The following is a 23,220-nucleotide window of genomic DNA, read 5'->3' on the forward strand; positions in this document are numbered from 1 at the left end:
CCCCCCCCCCCCCCCCCCCCAATTAGGTAGAGCAAATTCAACTTTTAATCCTGGACTATTGTGGCATTGTCACATTTAGTCATATTTTTAAAATTTTGTCATATTACATCCCTTACTTTAAACAACTTTCACTTTAGTCCTCGACTATTGTGACATTGCCACATTTAATCATATATTCTTTTAATTTTGTCATATTACATCAATGACTTTGAGCAACTTCTAATTTTAGTCCTCGACTATTATGGCATTGCCACATTTAGTCATATTCTTTTAATTTTGCCATATTATATCCATGAATTTCATTTGATTGCCACCATTAATCTTTCGTTAAAAAATCCATTATTTTACCGTTAGAGATATGAATTACGATATTGAAATACAATGATGATATCCTTAAATTCACATATAACAAAGATAAAAAAAATCCTTATACATATTGTAACTCATATTTCTATGAGTTACAATATTACATCCTTTAATATTTACGATATTTCTAATGTGTTTGAAATATGAGTTACAATATGTGTAATGATTTTTTATTTGTTATTTGTTAATTCTAACTGTGAAATAATATAATTTTGAACAAAAAGTCATTGATATAATATGACAAAATTAAAAGAATAGAACTAAATGTAGTAATGCCATAATAGTTTTTTGAAATAATGCCATAATAGTTAATAACTAAAAGTGAAAATTGCTTAAAGTCATGAATGTAATATAACAAAATTAAAAGAATAAAACTAAATATGACAATGTCATAATAGTAGAGTATTAAAAGTGGAAGTTGTTTAAAGTCATGGATGTAATATGATAAAATTAAAAGAATATGACTAAATGTGACAATATCACAATAGTCAAAAGATTAAAAGTCAATTTTTTTTCTCTCTCTCATAACAAAGAATTTATGAGAGGATTTCACACCAATTTTTACAAGGGTTAAAAGTGCATTTTGCTTCAAGAGTAACCAAACAATTTAATTTAAAATTGTTTTGCATAAAAATATAGCGCGTCGACCACTCCATCTAGCGCGCCAGGGCGATTGAAAAACAGTCAAAGCTTCCAAGACACTCTTCGCATTCAATCCCCAAGACCCACATTCGTCGCTCCTACTGCATTCTCTGCTATCGTCTACATCGATTTCGCCGGTAAATTAATCTTGTTCCATTCATTACGCTGCGTTGCTTGTTCAATTGTGCATCTGAGGTTTCAATTTTTATCGGTTCTCTGTAAGTTTTTAAAAAAGTTGTTTAGGTTTCAGGCTACATTAGCTGTTTTTGGATTGGTAATTTGGTATTAGATTTAATTGTCGTGATTGTCTGCTGCGCTCTAACAGTTTCAGAGTCAATGCAGTTTTTCTTTTCCCAATCCGAGAAATTTTGCTAATTGTTTCCAGGGTTTGCATTACTAGGGGAACGTAGTGAAAGTATCAATTTTTTCATGATATGAACTGAATAATTAGAGCGAGAACTACTTGAATTGTCGAAAATTAAAAATTTCAGCATCCCTTGCAGGATGTAAAAGCTCCATTTTTAACAATTTTATTCAGGTGAGATTTGAGAAGCATCAAACACCAATGTATGTGTTGGCCTGATTAATGGTTGAGAGTCAATGCCATTTTTTCTTGTGCACTGAGAAGGAAATTTCCAGTGCAGATACACTAGATAGAATTAAAGCAGTAGAAACCAATTCTTACAAGAGTAGGGTTTTTATTTTTTATTTTTTATTTTTTATTTTTTAATTTTTTTTATTTTTTTTAAAAATCACATGATATTCCATAAATGGATATTCCTATTTCAGTGGGCTGAGTTGAGATGAGTTGGAAAATGTATAGTTCTTTTTTTATTCTTGAATTTGTACCTGTCATCTTTAATTGGAAGAGCTTAAATGAGCAACAGGAATTATTTTGATGGATCTGTTTTTGGATCTATAGAGTTGGTGAGATAGAATGTATTGGTTGATTTTAAGAGAAATTCCTCTTAAAAATGTTTTCTGAGAGGGTAGTAGGAATTTGGTATACAATACCTCATGTTATTTAGGAGGTCTCATTCAGTTTTATCATTTGTTCCAGATATGGAAGAAAATGCACAAAAGTCTCCACAGATAGCGTATCCTGCAGAAATTGCTGATGCAAAGTACATTGCAAGACTTAGTACTATTCTTGTTGCCACAATCGAGGAAGCAAAAGACAGGATATCTCAGATAGAGTATATATTCTGCAGTCAACTTTTCCCAAATTTCCAGTCGAACTCTAAATGCCTGCAGCAAATTTTTATGGAAGCAAAGAATGCTGCTGAAGCTGCATGGAAAGAAAAGGAAAATGACCTTTTGCTACAAATGGAAAAGATCCAGCTTGCAAAGCAGCAGATTCTTGAAGAAAACCTGTCTCTGAAGTTGGAGAATGCAAAGCTCTTGGATGGTGAATTTTTGTGGAAAAAACAAATCAAAGAGCTTCAAGAAGATATAGAGCACAGAAGTTGTGAACTAAATGAGTTAAGGGAAGTGCATGAACAATTAAGTAAGCTTCTTGAATCGAAAGCTTCACTGCTCCGGAAATATGAGGACACACAGAAAGAACTTGAACATAAAAATGTTCTCCTTTTGAAGACACAACAAAATCTGGAGCTTGAAGTTCAGAGATTACAGATGGAAGTCAAGAACAAATCTAGAGAAATTGATGGAGATTTGGAATTGCAACGTAAGCTAGTCCAGATGGCTCAAGAGAAAACTTCTTCAGTAGCATACAAAGAAAGACAACTGAAGAAATATGAAGAGAAGACAGAAATGCTTCATTCTGAACTTCATGAAGCACAGAGAAAGGTTGAGAAGCTTCAAGAGGAACTGGGGGAGAAGAGCACTGCAATAGAAAAAGCAATGGAGGTACAAGAAAGTTTATTAAATAAAGTTCAATCCAAGGACCTGGAGCTAATGAATAATGAACAATTGTTGAGTAAATTTCAAAGTGAGAAAGAACTACTTATGGCAAAAATGAAGAATTTGGAAGTTCATGTTGATGAGCTTCAGATAGAACTAAGGAAGAAAAATGTTGATGTGGAGGATGGAAGGAAATTACATGAAGGGTTGCTTCAACAGATTGATTTGTACTGTCTAGAAAGATCAAAGACAGGGCAGGAGTTAGAAGAGCTTGAGAAGGAGAAGAAACAACTGCTGGCCAAACTGAAAGACTTTAGGGAAAAAGCTGAAGAACTCCAAGCGAATCTGCAAGAGAGAAGCATGGAATCTTCTCAGGGATTGGTGTTAGATGGAAAGTTACTTGAGCAAATTGAAGCAAAAGACTCAGAGCTGTTGTCCGCAAAGAAGAAAATAAAGGATATCAGTAATGCTTATAAGAGTTTGAAATCTCAGTACAATTTTCTACGTGCAAGAGCAGGTCTTACTTCAGATAATGTGAAAACCAAAATCAAACTGGAAGACGAAAGTAAATTGAGGCATAACCAAAGTCCGCTAACTAAAGACGGTAAATCTCCAAGTCCTCGTTCTTTATTGCAGTTCTGAGATTCAGTTCAGCATGCTTAGAGCATCTCCCATGTCATCCAATTGAACTAAATATTTGTTCATTATGGTCAATACAAATAGGAATGAACTTTTGATTGCCCTCATTATAATCTTATTCTTGACTAATGACTATAGCAATTGCATGTGATATAATAGGTGTTGAGACTGATGTTCCAAGAGCTACTATTATTTCCTGTGAAGAGCCAAAGCAGGAGAATGCCCTTGAAGAAACAGGAAATAATGAAGTTGTCAAATTGGTTCAAAGATCAAATTCTGTCTCACCTCTTATTGCAAACACTTCTATTGCCCTTAAAGAACCCCAGTATGTGAAATCTTGCCTGCCAGCTGGCAGAAAGCGCAGTGGATCTTATTGGAGGGATACCAGGTCCCATCAGAGCCGAGTTGGACCAGATCCTCATGATGATTTTCTAGATACTCCCTTGGAGAATGTTAGAAGAAATACAGGAAATGTCATAAAGGAAGATATTTCAAATCTTCCAAAGGCAGTTCCAAAAGACTTGGATTGTGAAAACTCAGATGATGAAACACAGGACATGAATATTGATCAGGACCCTCAAAAACAGCAAATTCCATCTTCAAGGCCCAGTACATCAGGGTTTAAATACATTGAACCTGTCAGAAAGAAATCTGAAAGGGAAAATTTAAAAGGGATTGAATGCAAGCAGTGCAAAAAGTTCTATGACGCTGTGCTTCCTAGTGAAGGTAAGGACTTTGGTGCTACTGCTCAGAACTTGCGCTGTGAGCATCATGATGGAGTATCTAGGCATCGATATAGGTATGCACCTCCTTCAACTCCAGAAGGGTTTTGGAACATAGGATTTGAATCAGAAATGTAACTTCTTTTAGTTTGGAGATTCATTAATTACTCAATGTTGAATAGTGTATAATTAAAAAAAAAGGAAAAAAAAAAGTAGAAGACTGAAGATATAGCATAGTTCCTGAGTTTTGCATTTCAAAGTTTCTGTATACTTCTTTGGCTGAATATTGATCCACAATTTTATAAAAGAGGACATGGCACAGGCTCAACTTTTATCTCAACTTTAGTAAGTCAGATTTTGGCATTACGTATCCTTCACAGGTACTCAGCAGTCTGCCTAGCTGGACTCCAGGTAAGATTACTCTAGCTTATTTCTTTTAGTAGTTATTATGTGGGGATTAAGCTGCACATTGCTGGTGAAACATTATAAAGCAGAGAAAGCTTGACTTTTAACTGGGATAATTTCAGCTGGTTGTTGAGTGCAGAAAAAATAAAAATTTCTTTGATGTGGTGGTATGAATAGATGCTCCATGTGTTATGTTTATGGACAGAGCCTGTTAGAGCATGAATATCAATGAATATTAAGGGGATTATGTCAGAGATATTTACACATGGCAAGAGAGAGATGGAGAGAGAGGGTTGGGGGAGCTTCTGCAAGCAACGAGATATTTGGATTCCCAAGAAAAAATAAAAATTATACCTTTTCTCTTGCTGTGCGCGTATGGCACACAGCAGGTGCCCAGCGGGCGTGTCTGGCGCGCCTGACATGAACATTTATTTATTTATTTATTTTTTAAATTCAATTTTGTTTTGATTTTTTTATTCATCCCTCCCCATTTTCTCTTTCCTAATCACACTTACAAAAACTCTTCAATAACCGCGAAATATCCCCACTGATAAGGATGCTCTTAGGGTTTTGTATTTATGAAGCATTATTGTGGAAACAAATGAGTAGGTGGCCAGACTGTTCCTTAAGCTCAATTTGGTATTCTACTTATAGAATAATGTGTTTGAGGGCCAAACTTGATCTTCATCTCTTCAAACTCATTCAAGCTAGCTAGGGTAGTATCAACTATCAATTGAGTTATTATAGTTTAGGATTGATGTTTCTATAACTCTTGGAGTTTGGTGATTTACAAGTTTTGGATAGAACTGATGCAGTCTGCAACCATTAGAAAGAGATTGAATTGTAAGTGCATAACAACAATAGTGTGATATTATTCATGGGGAATATGCTAACTTTTGATTGGCTCCACCCTTGGCTTGTATGTGGGAATTTAGTGAAGTGGGGTCCATGAACCATGTTAGTATCTAGGAAAGTCACATGGCTTGTTGACATGCATTTGCTCAGCCACTCAGACTGGCCACTGACCTGTGTTTTCTCATTTCTGCTTCTTTGCCCAATCTGTTGTACCTGATTCCATTGTTTAATGCAGCATGCTTGGCAGTTGGCACATTGGTCCTATCTTGCATTTAGTTAATACTTCCCCTTCTCCCAATCTTATCTCATTGCATTTTGCTAAGCAATATACTGGCATACCCATGTGTTCAATTTCATCTTCCCCTTCCTGTTCATTGCATTATCCCAAGCTGAAATTATTGTTTTGTGCTTTCCCATACATATGCAATTGGTTAATTAATTACGAAATTTCTACTTTGAATTTCTTTAATTCATTAATATTATTCATTGAATTTTTGGGCCACTAAGGGAGTGGTTGGTAGGATGGAATTGTAATTTCATTTTTACCAAACTCCATGGAATTTATATTTCATGGTTTTGTTGGAGAAAATTGTGGAATTGCAATTCCTCCGGCCATGAAATTGTAAATTTGTAATTCAACAATGAATTACTACCTTTGTTCTATTTTATCTATCATACTTACTATTCATTGGTCAAACCAACTCTTTCTTCTTTGTTTACTTGTTTTTAAATTTGATTTTTTGTATTTAATAGTACTTTTAGTGTAGTTTCTAAATATATAAATTTTGTATATTAATACTAAACTTAATATTATGAAAAATTGGATTAAAAATAACTTCAGTCAAGCCTCATTAACCGAACCAGACAATAAAATGGGACGGAGGGAGTATTATTTTGCCCTTATTATTATTATTATTATTATTATTATTATTCAATGACATTTTAGTCTTTATTCAATTCTTTCCTTTCAATTTTTAACTATTCTATTTATGCTTATCCAACAATATAATTTGAATTTCCATCTTATTTTTTTAATACAAATCCTTTCCTCACTCTAAACTAACGTCTATAAGATCTCTGCTCATCAAAAGTGCATCAAGTAAAAGTGTGAAACAACTTTATGCTCCAATTCCTGCACGCCATTATTTCACCCCAGTTTTCCCTTCTGTCATTGATTGCCCCTTTTTCTTTACTGATGCACAAATTAAATGCCGACATAATGAATCCATAATATTTGAAAGCATACAAAAATTTTTAGGCTTATTGCCGGAAAAAATCCAAACATTTGTAATTTGTGATAATCATAGCTAAACCTTTAAAACTTGATGGAAAAACTTTAAAATGTTGTGTCTTGTGACAGTTATACACAATTATGCATATCAAGTATATTAAACCTTTAAATTTTACAAATTAGTATCCAACATTTGAAAAAAAAAAAAATCAATCTAATCAAATCTTTTGCATGCAGATTATTTAAAAAAATTATAACATAACATAATTTTTAAAAAATATAATTTATCAAAAAATATAGTTTATACAACTAAAAGTTGCCAAACACCTTGTGCTTAGTTGGCAGGCATGCCTCTCTTTGAGGGAAGCAAGATTAAACCCTAGTGGTGGATAGAGTATTATATCTACCAATAAGTACTTAAATCAAGAGAATTGAATTATTTTAAGAATAAGATTTTATAATTGTCACAAAACACAAAATTTTGAATTTTTTTTGTTCCACCAAATTATATATCCATACAAAGTATAAATGTTTAGATTTTCTTCTACCAATAAGCCAAAATTTTACAATATCTTATAACATTATATTGTATTATAAAGTTGTATCTCTCACTTTGACAAAAGATTAAATGAGTAAATAATATTATAGAAAATATATTTTATATAACTAAAAGTTCAAATAAAATTATCCAAAAAAGATTTTACATTTATAAAAACATGTTCAAATATTATACCTACTAATAAATACATACACCAAGTAAATTGGATTACTTTTAGGATTAGATTCTATAATTGGGTGTAATAATTGTCATAAAACACAAAAGTTTAAAAATTTAGATATAATAATTGTCACAATGCATAAATATTTGATCTTTTTGGTCAATAATTCAAAATTTTACAATATCTTACGGCATTATAGTGCTATAAAGTTGTATATCTCATTTTGACAAAAAATATTATAGAAAATTTCATGCTATATAGGCAGAGAGATATTACATGGTTTTTGCCCTTCAAATTTTCAACTACATTTTGCTTCTTTCATAAAAGTATACAAATATTTCACGTGCATGCATGACGCAACAAAGTCATCCACATCACACCCATAAAAGATCACTATAACAACATTAAAAGAAAACGAAAAACTTACAGCTAATAATATAGTAACAGTGCACATATAATTTATAGCAACCGAGTGAATTATTGTCGGTTAATTAAAACCATAAAAAAAATGACTCGAAGATAATTAACAAGTACGTAACGGCGATCCGCACAGGCAATCGTTGTTGGCGAACGAGGAGGCCTCGAGGTGGTCGAAGGGCGAACCGGTCGGAATAGTGCCGCAGAGGTGGTTGTTGCTGAGATCCAAGTGGCCGATGTACTTAGCGGAGGATAAGGATTTGGGAATTAAACCTCGAAGGTTGTTGTGGGAGAGATCGAGAGCGGTGAAATATGTGCTTGGCCCGAAAACATCGGGGAGTTCGCCTTCTATGGAGTTCCGGCTTAGGTTTAAGATGTTTAAACCGGAGTTGCTAATCAGACCGGTGGGTATTGAGCCGGAAAACTGGTTGCTGTCGAGGTTTAGGGTGGAGAGAACCGGCATCGAGCCGAGGTAGTCCGGGATTTTACCGATGAAGTGGTTCATTGATAAGTCGAGATCTGCGAGCCGGCGGAGGTTGGCGGTCGAGGTGGGGATTGGACCGGTGAGTTGGTTTTTGTGGAGGAGTGCCCGGCTCATCATGGTGAGTTTTCCGAGATCCGATGGGAGTTCTCCGGTGAGCTTGTTGGCGCTGAGATCTAGGTGTTTTAAGCTTCCCAGGTTGACAATGGAGTGGGGGATTAAACCGGAGATTTGATTGTCGGCGAGATTTAGAACTGTGAGTTTACTGAGCTCCCCAATGTCGGCGGGGATTTGGCCGGTGATTTGGTTCCCGGTGAGGTCGAGAATCCGGAGATTGGAGAGCGCGGTGATACAGGGCGGAATCTCGCCGGAAATGGCCTTCCAGTCAGCGAGGATTAGAGTACTGAGACGATCGAGCTTGCAAACGGAGGGAGAAATCCAGCCCTTCATGTACCCGGACCGGCCGGCTTTGACTAAGATCTTATCCTCGGACTCTCCTCGGAGACTAATGTCGGCGACCCGGTTGGTAGTCGGGTCGCACGTGACGCCGTACCAGCCGGAGCAGCATTTGGTACCACTCCAAGTATCGAAGATGCCCAAGTAAGGCTCGTCCAGAGCCGCCTTCACGTCTAGCAGGGCCGCCAGGTCGGCCGGCGAGCAAGCGTTAACGGAAAAAGTAACGGCGGCCAACACGATCGTTAGTGTGGCTAACAGAACCCCTCTCACCTCCATTATCTCTCCTCTCCGTATCCGTTAAATTGAATCACTCTCTTCTCTTAGTGGAGTAATGATGGAAGATGAGTGGAGAGTTGAGAAGCTTATTTATATATATATATACACAAGAAGCATAAATGCTTCATTGATGAAGAAGAGAGGAGGAACAACGGCCCTTTGCTGGGGTCCATCCATAAGGCAAATTAAAGCTTTTCTTTTTCGTATAGTAGAAAGTGGGAACGACAGTGATCCAACTATATACTATTATTGTTTGAAAAATTTTCTAAAAATATGCTCACTGTTATAAATAAAAATAAATTATAATATTTTATAAATAAAATGATAATAAGTAGGGTGATTTTAAGTATGGTAGAATTTCACATTATTATTATTAGAAAAAGTTTCACTTTTGATTCCTTGAATATGGTACATGTATCAAATTTAATTTGATTATTAATATTTTTAAATTAGGTGCATAATTATTTAATTTGCAACGCATTTGGTTCTTGACTATTAATATTTTCAAATTAGGTGTAGGACAATGTAATTTGTATCACATTTGATCATGTCGTTCAAATTTCCAGCCAACTATTACCAAAATTTCAGCGAGAAAAAATAATTTTCCAGCAATTTGGCCGAAAATACATTTTTAATTGTAACACTACTTTTCTCATTGAAATTTTAGCAATAGTTGACTAAAAAATAGACGGCAAGACTAAATGTAATACAAATTACATAGTCATGCACCTAATTTGAAAATATTAGTTGCTAAGAATCAAATGTGATACAAATTACATAGTCATGCACTTAATTTGAACATATTAAATTAATAGTCAATAATCAAATTTGATACATTGCATGTACAATAGTCAGGGACCAAAAGTATACTCATGACCTCCCATATGGGGGAGATCAGTACATACCATCTGAGCACACGGTATTTCCCCTCATAAAATGTTATATATTTTACAATTTATTTAGGATAAAATAAATATGAGCAATGCTACAAACCTATTTCCTCTCCTAAGATGTTATCATGTGATTGATAGTTAAATTTATTTATTAGTTAGTCGTGAGTTAGCTAGTTTATTGACATCCAATTAAATGAATTTTATAAGGGGAAATTTTGGAGGTAAAAATAAGGAGGGAAAATTGATTTTTTTTCCCATAAATATTATGATTAAATAAAACATTTTAAAAACTTTTGGTCAACATTAGATTGAATTCATGACAAGAAATTAGGTTCAAGTCAGAAAAGCATGACATCCTATTAACTTTTGCATTGATTATATGTTTATATAAGATATTATGAAATATAAGTTGTTCTCCCTCTTTGAACTAAAAGATGCATGATAGATACGGAGAAGAGGAGGAAAAGGGTCTTTTCAATCAAATTCAATTAGTTTCACGTACCTTATTAAATAATTGTTGTCATCTTTTACGCTTTAGTTGATACAATAAAAAGGCACTTGTAAAGAAAATAAAAAGTTTTTTTTTTCTAATTTTATTACTCAAATGAAAAATGGAAATGAAAAATAGTGAAAAAAAGTCATTAAATAATAATAACAATATTATTATTATTATTATTGTATTAAAATTGAAGTGTGTTCTTGCACTTCTCTCGCTATTTTTTTTAATTTAATTTTTTCTATTTTATTTTGTCATTAGCAGTGCTTTACGGCGTTGATGATAAAAGAGATGTGATGACAGGAGTGGATGTCATAATGAATTAGTTTAATTAATATTATATGCTTAATGCTTAATATTTACGCCTTATAAATTACAATAATATTAATTTCATCAAGAACAAACAATAGTACGGCGTATATTATAAGCGAAATATCGTACTAAAAAGTAACAATTCTATTTTCAAAAAAAAAAAGTAACAATTACGGTATATATGAAGTTACCATGATTTCAATATCTAATCATGTTGATTTCATAGGAATTCTTCATTATATTTCATCTTTCTTTATTTTTTCGATAAGATACTATCGCACAATAAGAATTAGGCAAAAACTTGTGTGAGACCGTCTCACCATGAGACGGGTCGGGTCGGGTCGGGTCGGGTCACGATGCAAATGTAACACTTATATGCACAAATATCATACTTATATGCTCAAATGTAATACTAATCAAGAATAAAATTTTTGTTACTTATTAGGGTAAATGTAATATTTTTGAGGAAAAATACAATACTTTTACATTTCGATTTAAAAGTATTACATTTTTCCTCAAAAGTATTATATTTGCCATTATAAGTGAGAGACACTTGTCAACATTACTTATTATGAAAAATGTATTACTTTTTCTCTTATAAGTAACAAAAATTGTATTTTTGTTTAGTGTTATATTTGAGCATATAAGTGTGAGATTTGCACATATAAGTATGACATTTGCATGATGTTTTGACCCGACCCGACCCGTCTCACGAATAAGGATCCGTGAGACGGTCTCACACAAGTGTGACCCTAAGAATTAATTGATTTAGTCCGTATTTGATGATCGATATATTAGAGATGAATCAAGGACAAATCGACCTAAGGAGAAGCGAGGATGACCCGGAGTGCGACCTAGGCTCGGGGCGGCCTTGGGTGGGCAGCCTCGACCTGGGGGAACCTTGACTTGGGGCCGCCTCGGCCTTGTGTGCTACACGCGCGGACACATTTCATTACAAACAACTCCTCATTTTTTGAGGGCGGTTAGAAGGTGATTAATATAAATTCCTATGTAATTGTTTTGTTAAGACATCATCCAATCTATTGTAATAACATTATACTAAATATCAACACAACCTTTCTCTCTGTAGTATACATTTCTTGTTTTTACCATTTACCATATTATCCATGTTCTTTATAATAGACTTCATGATGATTTCTTAGGAATTCTTCATCATATTTCATCTTTCCAATAAGATACTATCACACAATAAGAATAAATCAATAGAATTAATTGATTTAGTCCGATCCGTATCTTTTATATATGTATAGATGTGAATAGACTTTTTTAATATCACATATGCAATATTCGGTATATATGTAACTTTAGCATTCATACTATTATCGTCAATCTTTAATATTATAATATTTAATACTATAATAATATAATCTAATAGTACTATATATGATACTATACAAACTGTATTCAAATTAAACAATATAATAGTACGTTAGTACCTTGCTAATTTTTTTTATAGTACTAAATGTAAAAGTATGTATGTGATATAAAGAAAATATATGGGTGGTTCACACATCGTACCATCAAAATTGCCTAAAGTTTTATCACTTCACTTTTGCATCACTACGGCTATGGATGACACATCTTACCTAATTACAAAGCTAACGATTACTGGGCAATCTCCAGTTAAGTTAATCAATTTGACTCTCTGTAAAAATTGTCTATTAACTTTCTTCGTTTTTGATGATCAACTATAAGCAAAGATTTATCTCCTAGTAATCATAGAGCACACATTCGGATAGTGGTTACGAGCTTTCTGTAAATCAAAGTGGGAGTACAAGTTAAAAATTGTTGATATAACTTATAAGATAAGAAGTATTTGGTAGTTAATATATTTAAAAAGACAAAAAAATTGTTATTGAAAAGTCACAAATTAAATAGCATAAGTAAAAAAAAGAAAAAGAAAAGAAAGAAAAGTCACTAAATTATTTTGATATGCTATAGGAATTAACATTTGAAATTTAAAACTTTTTTTTTTCAAACTCTTGTTTAGGATTCAGCTCAAATGCGGCTAGGGTTTAACGTGCAGTCAGGGCGGATGTCCCATTAGGTATGTAAAAACGCACCAATAGTGTTAGGAAATGTACCACAATGAAATGCACCAATGTACCACAAAATACACTTTTAGGTGCGCATAAACGCACCACATAGTGTCGGGAAGCGCGCCATTAGGTGTGGTGGAGGTTTGATGCATTTTTTTGGGGTGTGTTGTGTTTGTGGTGTATTGGTGCATTTGATTGTGGTGCATTTCCTAAAATTATTGGTGCATTTTTGCATACCTAATGGTGAATCCACACCGGCCGCACGTTAAGCCCTTACCGCACTGGATCTCGAAAGAACTAAAACTTTAATTATACTTTAAAATAAGATATAAACTCTTTAAAATAGTACAATTTTGCAAAACAAAACTCATTTAATCCCACTTATTGTTAGGATTTGTTAATTTGGTGAAAGATATAGTCTAGTAAAATATCAGTTTGTAACCTTTGTAAAAAGGAAGTTATAGATTTAATCTCCAACTCTTTTACATATTAAAAAGAAAAGGTGAATTGGTTCAAAATTCAGCATAGGACATATATGTTTTGGTACTCGATCGCATGCTTTAGGTAAAGCTTGTCATATAATCTTAGAGGTAAACCAACCTAGCTAGGTTGTCCATAGCTGGTTGGCTCCAACCGAGAAGGGAATCAAGAAGGTCAATAATAGACAACTCCCAAAAGGAAGTGAGACTTGGAACCTTATGGTTATCAAATCAAATGTCGAATCAACTTGGCTGGATTTTCTGACTTGATTAATTAACCTTGAATTGAATATTCATGGGTACAGTAATTACTAATTTTGCATAAAAAATGTGAAGCTGCAGGGTTTCAAAGTAGACCAACTACCATATGGCCATCAACTGTTTCTATAATTGCTCAGTATGCAGCAATAAATTATAGCATTATATAGTCGTTGTGGAGTTCGGAAAATGGTGGTGTCTTCTCTTTTTCTTGGACAGGTTTATTAATATTGAACATCATGGCATGTGCCAGCACCTATTAGATGTCTTATTTATGTCTCAAATGTTTTTTCATTAAGTGTACGTATTACTTACCTTTTTCTAAAGTGACATTCTGATTTTATGGAGTTTCATAACTTATGACTTCTTTTCAAGTGCAAAATGAAGTTATGCCGCATAAAAATTCAAAATGTTTTTTTAGGAGTTTGGAGAGTGTGTTTAGTTCGAACATAAGAATTGGAATCAGATTCAAAATCAAATACTTGGTAATTGGAATGAGTTTTGGCGAATGTATTTTGTATGTTTGGCAGTGTGGTAGAATTGTAATGATTACCAATATTTATATTTAGTTGTGTATGACCATATAATCATAATAAAAGTTTTAAGAATACAAAAACAAAATATCAATGCAATTGATCTTAAGAGGGACAATGAAGTGACTAGGGATTGCAATGAGGAAGTCATGAAATGAGGAGAGATGAGTAAGGAGGTGACGGTATGACGATGGGATGAAATGAGGATAGAGAGATAAGGCTGAATTAATAGGATGATATCTAATTTAAATTAAGTAATGTGTTTTGTAATTATAGGGGTAATCAAATCATACAGATCCATTATTAAGGTTGCTCTTTCTGTATTTTAAATTTTAATATCTTTATTCACTTTAAGAGGCTGTTCCCACACTATCTACCGTTAGTGAGACTCAATCCCTGATCTTTCTCTTCCCAAACTTTATCCCTATGACCAACTGAGCTGCTATGCAGAGTAAATTTTAATATCTTAATACATACTAATGATTGTCATTTTATAGTCTCAAATTTTAATGCGTGACATGGTTTAATTTTAATATGTTTGAATATTGAAATTATATCGCAATAGATGCGAGAATTTTCTCTCTAGGCTTTGAAAAATAACCTTTTAGACCTCAGTTATTTAAGGTAGTTTCCCCGCCCCACTCCTAGCCGTTGGCGGCGGCCTGTGGTGGTTGGCGAGGATGTCCTTGCCGGCGTAACCAATGGTTCCCCCACCGGACGAACAAATGACTGAAGGTGAACAGCAACAGCGCACAGCAAAAAAGTTCAAGGCGACCAAACGGTCATTCGCAGACACTTTTGGTGCTCAAGCCTCATTCAACAGTGATGAACAGACTCCTTCGGACGAACATGACTGGGCATTCGAAGACCCCGAAATCGAATCAGACAACGAGATGGAAGATAATGACAAGGTGGACGGTCGGCCCAGGGTAACCTTCTCAAAGGAACTCCGAAAGGATTTGTGTCGCGAGTGGAAACTTGCGTTGATTATCAAGTACCTCGGTAAGAATGTTAATTTTAATGTTCTGAACCAAAGGATCCCTACTATGTGGCGTTTGCAGGGGAGATATAGCCTGATTGATATTGGCTATGGGTGTTTTATAATCAAGTTGGAAAACAGAAAAGATTATCTCCATGTCCTCCTGGATGGACATTGGAAGATTTTCGATAATTACCTTGTTATTCAAAGATGGGTGCCGGACTTCAAGCCCAGAACGACAAAGGTTTCTAAAATGCCTGTTTGGGTGAGACTCCCGGACTTGTCAGTTGAATATTTCAGGGACGACGTGGTCAAGCGGATCCTTGAGAATGTGGGTAAACCATTAAAGCTGGATCGCACTACGGTTGCTAGGGAAAAAGGTCGCTTCGCAAGAGCGGCGGCGGAGGTAGATCTCGACAAGCCCCTCGTGTCGGAGATCTGGGTTAGGAACGAGGTTCAAATTGTCGAGTATGAGGCCTTACACATTGTTTGCTTTGGGTGCGGCATAGTGGGGCATCGGGAACAAAACTGTCCGTTGAACGCTACAAAACCGACAGAGACGACAACCACAGATAAGAACACAGATCCCGTGGTGGAAAAGGAGGGTCCGCAACAAGAGTCGGTGACTCCGACTAATGTCAACGCCGGCGGTACCACCTGGCGATATGGGTCATGGATGCTAGTGACCAAGAAAAACAAAGCTGGAGGACAGAGGATCCCGTATCAACAGTCGAACAATGCTCCACGTCCTGTGCGCAACTCAAGGAATCAATTCGAAGCCTTGGCCGTGGAAAAGGACGCGGGCAATCCTCCGGCGAGTCACGCAAAAAGCAAAGGTAAGGCCCGACGTCTAAGAAAGCCCAAACTAATGCTGCCAATGTTGCTTTGCAGGGGAAACGAGCGCCGGAGCAACAGTCCAAGGTGGTGAACAACTTAGCCAGTACATCCAAAAATACTGCGGGACAAGGTTCATCAACCCAAAGGAATAACACCATACGAGGAGGTAGTCAGGGACGTGGCATGCCAAGAGGCGGAGGCCGAGGGGGTAGAGCAGCCGCTTCGCCATCCTTCACTAATCCGGCTTAGCTTGAACAAGGAAATGCTTCGGGGGTTTTCCAGTTTGGTTCTTCACCAAATCCTCCAGGGTCCCACGCTACTGCTAAGAGGGCGGACGGTGCAACGATGCTTAAAAATAGTTTCATGCCTGGGGAAGGCGGTCGTGATTCTTCCCATGCCGCGTCAGGTGTCCCATATTAAGGATTATACTTCATCTGTTGCTTAGTCTTAGTTTTTGTTGTTAGCTTTATTCTCCATTAGAGTAGGTCTACAGTAACTGCAATATCTCCCCTATATATGTTGCTGCATTTCACATAATATATCATCAAATACTTTCCTTCATATGGTATCAAGAGTTTAAACTACTCCTACGATAATTTTTTTCTTTCTCTTTCTCTTCGATCCGATGGCAATCACAACTGATACTGCTATCATTCAGTTGTCTGCTCCTTCGCACTTTCCAATTCGGCTCACTACGGTTAACTTTCCGGTATGGCGTCGGCAGATTCACTCCACTCTCATTGGACTTGGACTGCTAGGCTATATCGACGGCACACAAAAGGAACCAGATGCGTTCCTTGACCCTGCAAAAACACAACCAAATCCCTGTCACCTCATTTGGTTTCGTCAGGATCAAGTCATTGTCAGTGCTCTTCTCGGTAGTTGTTCAGAGACGATTCAGCCGGTCATCTCCTCCGCTACAACAGCTGCTGATGCATGGTCTCACATCTAGCTATGCAAATTCTTCCAGAGGACGTGTCATCTCTCTGAAAGCAAAAATGGCGAAGAACCCCAAGGGATCACGGTCTGTGTCTGAATATCTTCAAGATATGAAAGCCATAGCTGATGATCTAGCCTTGGCCCAAAACCCCATATCTGAAGAAGACTTAGTAGTCAGCATAATCACCCAACTCGGTGATGAATTCCATCCAATTATGGCAGCAATTCGAGTTTGCGAAAAGTCAGTCACATATGGAGAACTAGTTGATATTCTCACAGATTATGAGAGATCATTGAAACAAAATACTGATAAGTTGTTTCTACGGTTCCGTTCCAAGATCGGTGTCACTGATGGTTCCTCCGTCTTGCGGGGGCGTATTAAGGATTATACTTCATCTGTTGCTTAGTCTTAGTCTTTATTGTTAGCTTTATTCTCCATTAGAGTAGGTCTACTGTAACTGCAATATCTCCCCTATATATGTTGCTGCATTTCACATAATATATCATCAAATACTTTCCTTCATATCCCATGACGATCATCTCCTGGAACTATAGGGGTGTGGTGAATGGTCGTGTGAGGAGGCATGTCAAAGAGCTTCTGATAACGTCCAAAGCCGATGTCCTATGTCTCATGGAGATTCGCTCCCCTAAGGTTCAGGGGATGACTTCCTTAGTAAATAGTCTTGGCTATACTAACAGTTTTGTTGTTGAACCTATTGGTTTCGCAGGTGGTCTCCTCGTCGTCTGGAAGCAGGGGCAAATTGACCTGAGTGTGGTTAGCAACTTGTCTCAAGCCATTCATACTAGGATAAAAAATGGCTCACAGGAGATCTTATTCACTTTTGCATACGTTAGGCCCAACCCTTTCGCGAAAGCTCATTTTTGGGAATATTGCAAAGGCATTGGGAGCAATCTTAACGTGCCTTGGATCGTCATGGGCGATCTTAATGACATTGCGAAGGTGGAGGAACAATGGGGTAGCGATAGCGTCAACAATACTAACCTGGAACGGTTCGTGGATGCGTATGGTAGTTGTGGATTGATCGACCCCGGGTATTCGGGGCAAAAATTCACGTGGAGCCGGATGGTGGGCAATAGGGTTACACAGATGCGCAGGCTTGACAGGGTCCTGTGGAACGTCGAAGCGCAACTTGCTTTTCCGAAAGGGAAAACGGTGGTGCTCCCTAGGTTGAGTTCGGATCATAATCCTTTGCTTTTTATTGATGTTGCAGGTACCCCGCCAAATAATAACTGTCGTCCGAAACGGTTTGAGGCGGCTTGGTTGTCGAGAGATGATTATGGGAACATTTGGAAGGATGCCACACGTCCGGGCACTCGTGATATGGTGGATGTCATAACAGATGTGACGAAACAAAGCTTTCTTTGGAACCAAAATGTGTTCGGGAACATTTTCAAGAGGAAAAGGCAACTCACCGCAAGAATCCAAGGAATTCAAGAGAATGTCCATTATGCTTCGTCTAGAGGACTTCAAAATCTAGAGAGGAAGCTTCTAAGGGAGCTTAACGCAGTTCTTGATCAGGAAGAAACCCTGTGGTTTCAAAAATCTCGAAGAGATTGGATTAAAGATGGGGATAGGAACACGCGCTACTACCACACTTCTACCATGATTAGAAGGAATAAGAGCCGTGTTCGCCTCTTAAAGTTACAAGGAGAGTGGACAGATGATCCTTTGAGGGTCTCTACTCATATTATTGATTATTTTTCTGCTCTATTCTGCAGGTCAGGCCGTGATGAAACCGTATCTCTTTCGCAAATTAACAATAGTCATAAAATTAGCCAGGCCCAAGCTGTCAGGCTTTCCCGAAGAGTCCCGGAAGAGGAGGTAAAAAAGGCGATTTTTGGTATGAAAAAGTTGGGCAGCCCAGGTCCAGATGGGATCCCGGCTGTCTTTTACCAACATTTTTGGGATGACGTGGGACCAGCCTTAACCAAGCTGGTTAATCAGGCCCTGGATTCAGGCTCGGTTCATAAGTCCCTTATAAGCGCTTGTATGACCCTGATTCCAAAAAAAATCCACACCGGAAACAGCGGCAGACTTCAGACCTATCACCTTACTTAACGTGGCGTTTAAAGTTATTTCCAAAGTGTTGGTGTATCGTATGAGGCCCCTTATGTGTAATCTCATAGGTCCCCACCAGAACAGTTTCTTGCCAGGGCGATCTACTTTGGATAATGTTATTTTGACCCAGGAAATCATTCATTTCATGCACAAGAAAAAAGGTAAAAAAGGGTTGATGGCGGTGAAAATCGACCTTCATAAAGCGTATGACAGCGTGGATTGGAATTTCTTGGAGGAAACTCTTGAAGGTTTCGAATTCCCAAGGAAAATCATTGAGCTAATCATGTTCTCCCTTCGTGAATGCGATATTTCGATCCTATGGAACGGTGGCCGGTTACCTCCCTTCCAGCCAGGACGAGGGCTTCGACAGTGTGACCCTTTAGCGCCATATCTGTTCAACATGGTAATGGAACGGTTGGCGTATGAGATACAAAGGGAAGTGAATAATAAAAGCTGGAAACCGATTTATATCTCGAGAGGTGGAACTGGAGTCTCCCACCTCTTCTTTGCGGATGATCATATGCTGTTTGGGGAAGCGACTGAGAAACAAGCCAAGACAATGATGGAGTGTCTTAACAAACTCAGCAGAACGTCAGGATTAAAGGTAAACCTTTCTAAATCCCAAGTTTTCTGTTCTCCCAACACTAGTGCAGGTGATAAGAGGAACATTGCGGACAAAATGGGCATGCCTCTCTCCACGCATTTGGAGTCCTACTTAGGTATACCTCTGCTCAACAGAAGAGTGTCGAAAGACAAGTTTAATGCGGTCCTTGGAAAAATGAGAAGCAAGCTAGCCACCTGGAAGGCTAAGTCTCTAAGTATGGCAGGAAGGAGAGTGCTAGTTCAGGCTTCCCTTGCCACTGTTCCAACGTACACCATGCAATCCATGGCACTACCGGTGAGCACGTGTAAGGACATTGATAAAATCTGTAGAAATTTCCTCTGGGGGCACTCTGAAGAGACTAAAAAAATTCATATGGTGAGTTGGTCCGATGTGTGCTCCCCACGCGATGAGGGGGGTTTGGGTTTGAGGAAAGCCAGAGATTTTAACATGGCATTTCTAATGAAACTTGGCTGGCAACTTCTCCGCAATGAGAATAAACTGTGGGTCAAAGTTATAAGAGAGAAATATATCAAAGAGGGAGATGTGCTCAACGCAAAAATTGGGAATAATTGCTCCTGGGGGTGGCGTAGCATCATGAAGGGCATTAATTCTCTGGAAAAGGGAGTGAAATGGAACTTGGGAGATGGTTCATCGATCGACTTTTGGAATGACTGGTGGGTGGGGAGCGGGCCGCTTGCAGACGTCCCAAACGCTACTCCACCAACTGACGGCAACCCTACCCGAGTCTGCAATTTCATAACACAAAATAGAGACTGGGAGGTCGATCATCTGTCGCGACTGCTCTCCCCCGATACTATGAACATGATTCGTGCATCCTCAATACCGATCAATGTAAATCAAAAGGATGCGCAGTCGTGGCCACATTCAGGTACGAGTCTCTTCTCTGTCAAATCCGCTTACTCTTTCATTGCAGGACAGCAGGGAGATGTAGGAGACTACGGATGGATTTGGGACATTACTTGTATTGAGAGAGTGAAGATTTTCATATGGAAGATCATTAACAATGGGCTCCTCATCAACACTGAACGAAAGAAACGAGGCTTGACGGACCAAGGCGACTGCCCTAGGTGCGATGAGGGTGAGGAAAACTTGGACCACATCTTCCGAAGATGCAAGCTGACGAGGGACTGTTGGAGCATCGCAAAGATGTCACGGGACTTCAATGCTGATTCCCATGCACCACTGGCGAAATGGATCGAAGATGAATGCCATATCAAAGGGAGGAACCAAGGGAATTGCAAATGGCGTAACACCTTTCCTTACGTGCTCTGGAATATTTGGAAGGCTAGAAACGCCCTTATTTTCAACAATGTTCAGACGACGGTAGAGGAGATTTACACCCGATCCTACAGAGAAGCTTTGGAGGCACAAAACATTCTGCTTAAACTTCAAGGTCTCATCCAGGCCAAGCAGATTTGGGTCACTTGGTTACCACAGCCGGAGGGGATCGTGAAAGTCAACACAGATGGCTCTAAAAGCTCCACCACGGGCATGGCAAGCGCAGGAGGCGTTTTTCGTGACCATTAAGGAGCTTGGGTGGTGGGTTTTTACACGAAGATCGGACCCACAAACAGCTTTGCGGCGGAGCTCTAGGGCCTTCGGGAAGCCTTAAAAATTGCGGTTAACCGAGGGTTCTCCAAACTCCAAGCCGAAACAGATTCCAAGTGTATGATCCAAGCCTTGGAGAGTGACGACGACAGCTCTGCAACGGAGATTCTGATAGCAGATTGTCGGTTCCTAATCAGCCAACTTGAAGTCTTCAAGCTTACGCACATCTTCAGAGAAGGGAATCAATGTGCGGATCGACTAGCCAACATGGGACGAAACGACCGCTGGGGGACTACCATCTTGGATCTCCCACCTGATGAAGTGAAAGGCATCCTTGATCGTGACGCGAAGTCTGTAGCTGCAAAAAGAATTCACTAATTACCTCGCGGGGCGCTGGCCCCTCTCTCTCACCAAAAAAAAAAAAATATTTGAATATTGTACTTAGGACACAGCGGAGTCCAATTTTTATGTTCTCACTGAAGATGGGTTGCCGGAGCATTTGGATTCATTGATTAAACCTTCCAACTATATTTGCTCATCCTACATCTCAATATTAACCCACTTCGAATTTCCTTCGATTTTTCAGATGTTCAGATGGCACTTCTTGGGCTGAAACAGATCAAAGAAGTATAAAACATATACTACTTTGTAATAAATCAGAGTTAATAGTACTAAAAAAAATAAAAATTTTGTTTATCCTCGACTCAACAAAAAAAGAAAAGATGTTTGGCAAATAGCTATTAACGGATTGAGTTAGTGGGTTTGACTAGCTTGGCAAATATCTGTTAGCAGGTTTGACTAATTGATAGCATTATCTGGTTGTAAAAAGATGATAGCAAATTGAATGTTAATGTTTTTGAGAAATAAATTGTTACAAAAAAAACTGATTAACCAAACACTCATATTGACTGTTTAATCAAACCAAACAACTAATAGTGATCAAACAAGTTAAAATTCGCATAACTATATTATCAAACAGGGTAATTTTTATTATTATTTAAATTTCTTATTCTCTGGCAAAAAGCCTAACTAGCTGGAGAGTAATATCACTGCCGACAAAACAGTTGTAGTACTAAACTAAAATATATTCCGGAATGAATTGAACCGACAAATTATTTTTTTTTAATACTATTGACTCTATTACAATGCAGTATCTGTTCATAACTACTTGGACCGACAAATTATAAGAAGCACTTGGAGTTGGGGACAAACCAAACCATATATCAGTGAAGTTTTGTCATAATAATTATTGTGTTAACTACTATGGTTGATTTTCAGGCATATATACATGAAGATTTGAATTGAAGCAGCAGCTTTTATGGCTCTTTTGCATGGCTCAAGGTCATATTTATATAATATATACTGACTTCAATTGTTACGTTACGTTGCTTTGGTCTTAATCAAATACATCTCCACTTATATTATACATACAAAATATAAGGAAAGCAAATATTATTTTTAATTTTTTTTTGAAACTTCAACTTCAAAATCGACCAAACTCACTGCACCTTTTATACTTTCAAGAACCAAATAAAATTTGTTAATTCTTAGCGAACTTGGTCAAACACTTGACTTGATAACCACAATATTTTAAATTTAACTTTCCATTAAAACTATTTATTGGCTTTCTTAGTTTGAGCCGCTCAACGACTATATATGAACAACCCAAGTCGACGTGACCACAGCTTGATTTTGGTTCTGAACCAGCAGTTCACGATTTCAAAAAATGACAACCACCGGTTCAAATTGAAGGTTTTTTTATTTGTTTGTTTGTTTGTTTGTTTGTTTTAGTTTTAGTTTTTTGTTGTTGTTGTTGTAAATTGTATTTTCTATGTTACAAATAATCTAAATTCAACAATTAAAATTTTTTTTTCCTTTAATTTTTTTCATTTTGAATGGTTATCTCAAATATTTAAACTTTAAAGTTAAACTAATTTTTTTTTGACTTGTACTTAATTTTACCAAGATTAAGTTACATATGTTATCAAAATTTCAATAATAATCAAAGTTCTAGTTATCTTACCTTTTTTTTTTGGGTTATATTTTTAAAGAGTCATGTGCTTCCCCTTGGGTAGCATTTTTCCTTTTTTTTTTTTTTTTTTTTTTTTT

General features: G+C 37.1%; 4 protein-coding genes across 4 annotated transcripts; 3 read left to right on the forward strand and 1 right to left on the reverse strand.

Annotated features, from left to right (window-relative positions):
• Positions 1 to 1,041: 1,041 nt before the first annotated feature.
• Positions 1,042 to 4,572, forward strand: LOC116028822 (protein gamma response 1). Its single transcript, XM_031270649.1, has 3 exons — positions 1,042 to 1,145; positions 2,069 to 3,475; positions 3,670 to 4,572. The coding sequence occupies exons 2-3, from the start codon at positions 2,071 to 2,073 to the stop codon at positions 4,368 to 4,370; spliced, it is 2,106 nt and encodes a 701-aa protein (XP_031126509.1). The 5' UTR covers positions 1,042 to 1,145; positions 2,069 to 2,070; the 3' UTR covers positions 4,371 to 4,572.
• Positions 4,573 to 7,678: 3,106 nt separating this feature from the next.
• LOC116030807 (DNA damage-repair/toleration protein DRT100-like) lies at positions 7,679 to 9,149 on the reverse strand. The gene has a single exon (XM_031273142.1). The coding sequence runs from the start codon at positions 9,070 to 9,072 to the stop codon at positions 7,966 to 7,968; it is 1,107 nt and encodes a 368-aa protein (XP_031129002.1). The 5' UTR covers positions 9,073 to 9,149; the 3' UTR covers positions 7,679 to 7,965.
• Positions 9,150 to 14,804: 5,655 nt separating this feature from the next.
• Positions 14,805 to 16,071, forward strand: LOC116029574. Its single transcript, XM_031271625.1, has 2 exons — positions 14,805 to 15,918; positions 15,974 to 16,071. Exons 1-2 carry the CDS (start codon positions 14,805 to 14,807, stop codon positions 16,069 to 16,071), a joined length of 1,212 nt encoding a protein of 403 aa, XP_031127485.1.
• A 1,316-nt stretch (positions 16,072 to 17,387) lies between these two features.
• Positions 17,388 to 18,938, forward strand: LOC116029576. Its single transcript, XM_031271626.1, has one exon. It carries the CDS (start codon positions 17,388 to 17,390, stop codon positions 18,936 to 18,938), a length of 1,551 nt encoding a protein of 516 aa, XP_031127486.1.
• The last annotated feature ends 4,282 nt before the right edge of the window (positions 18,939 to 23,220 follow it).

The sequence above is a fragment of the Ipomoea triloba genome, chromosome 9, assembly GCF_003576645.1.
Source record: "Ipomoea triloba cultivar NCNSP0323 chromosome 9, ASM357664v1".
Taxonomy (NCBI): Eukaryota; Viridiplantae; Streptophyta; class Magnoliopsida; order Solanales; family Convolvulaceae; genus Ipomoea; species Ipomoea triloba.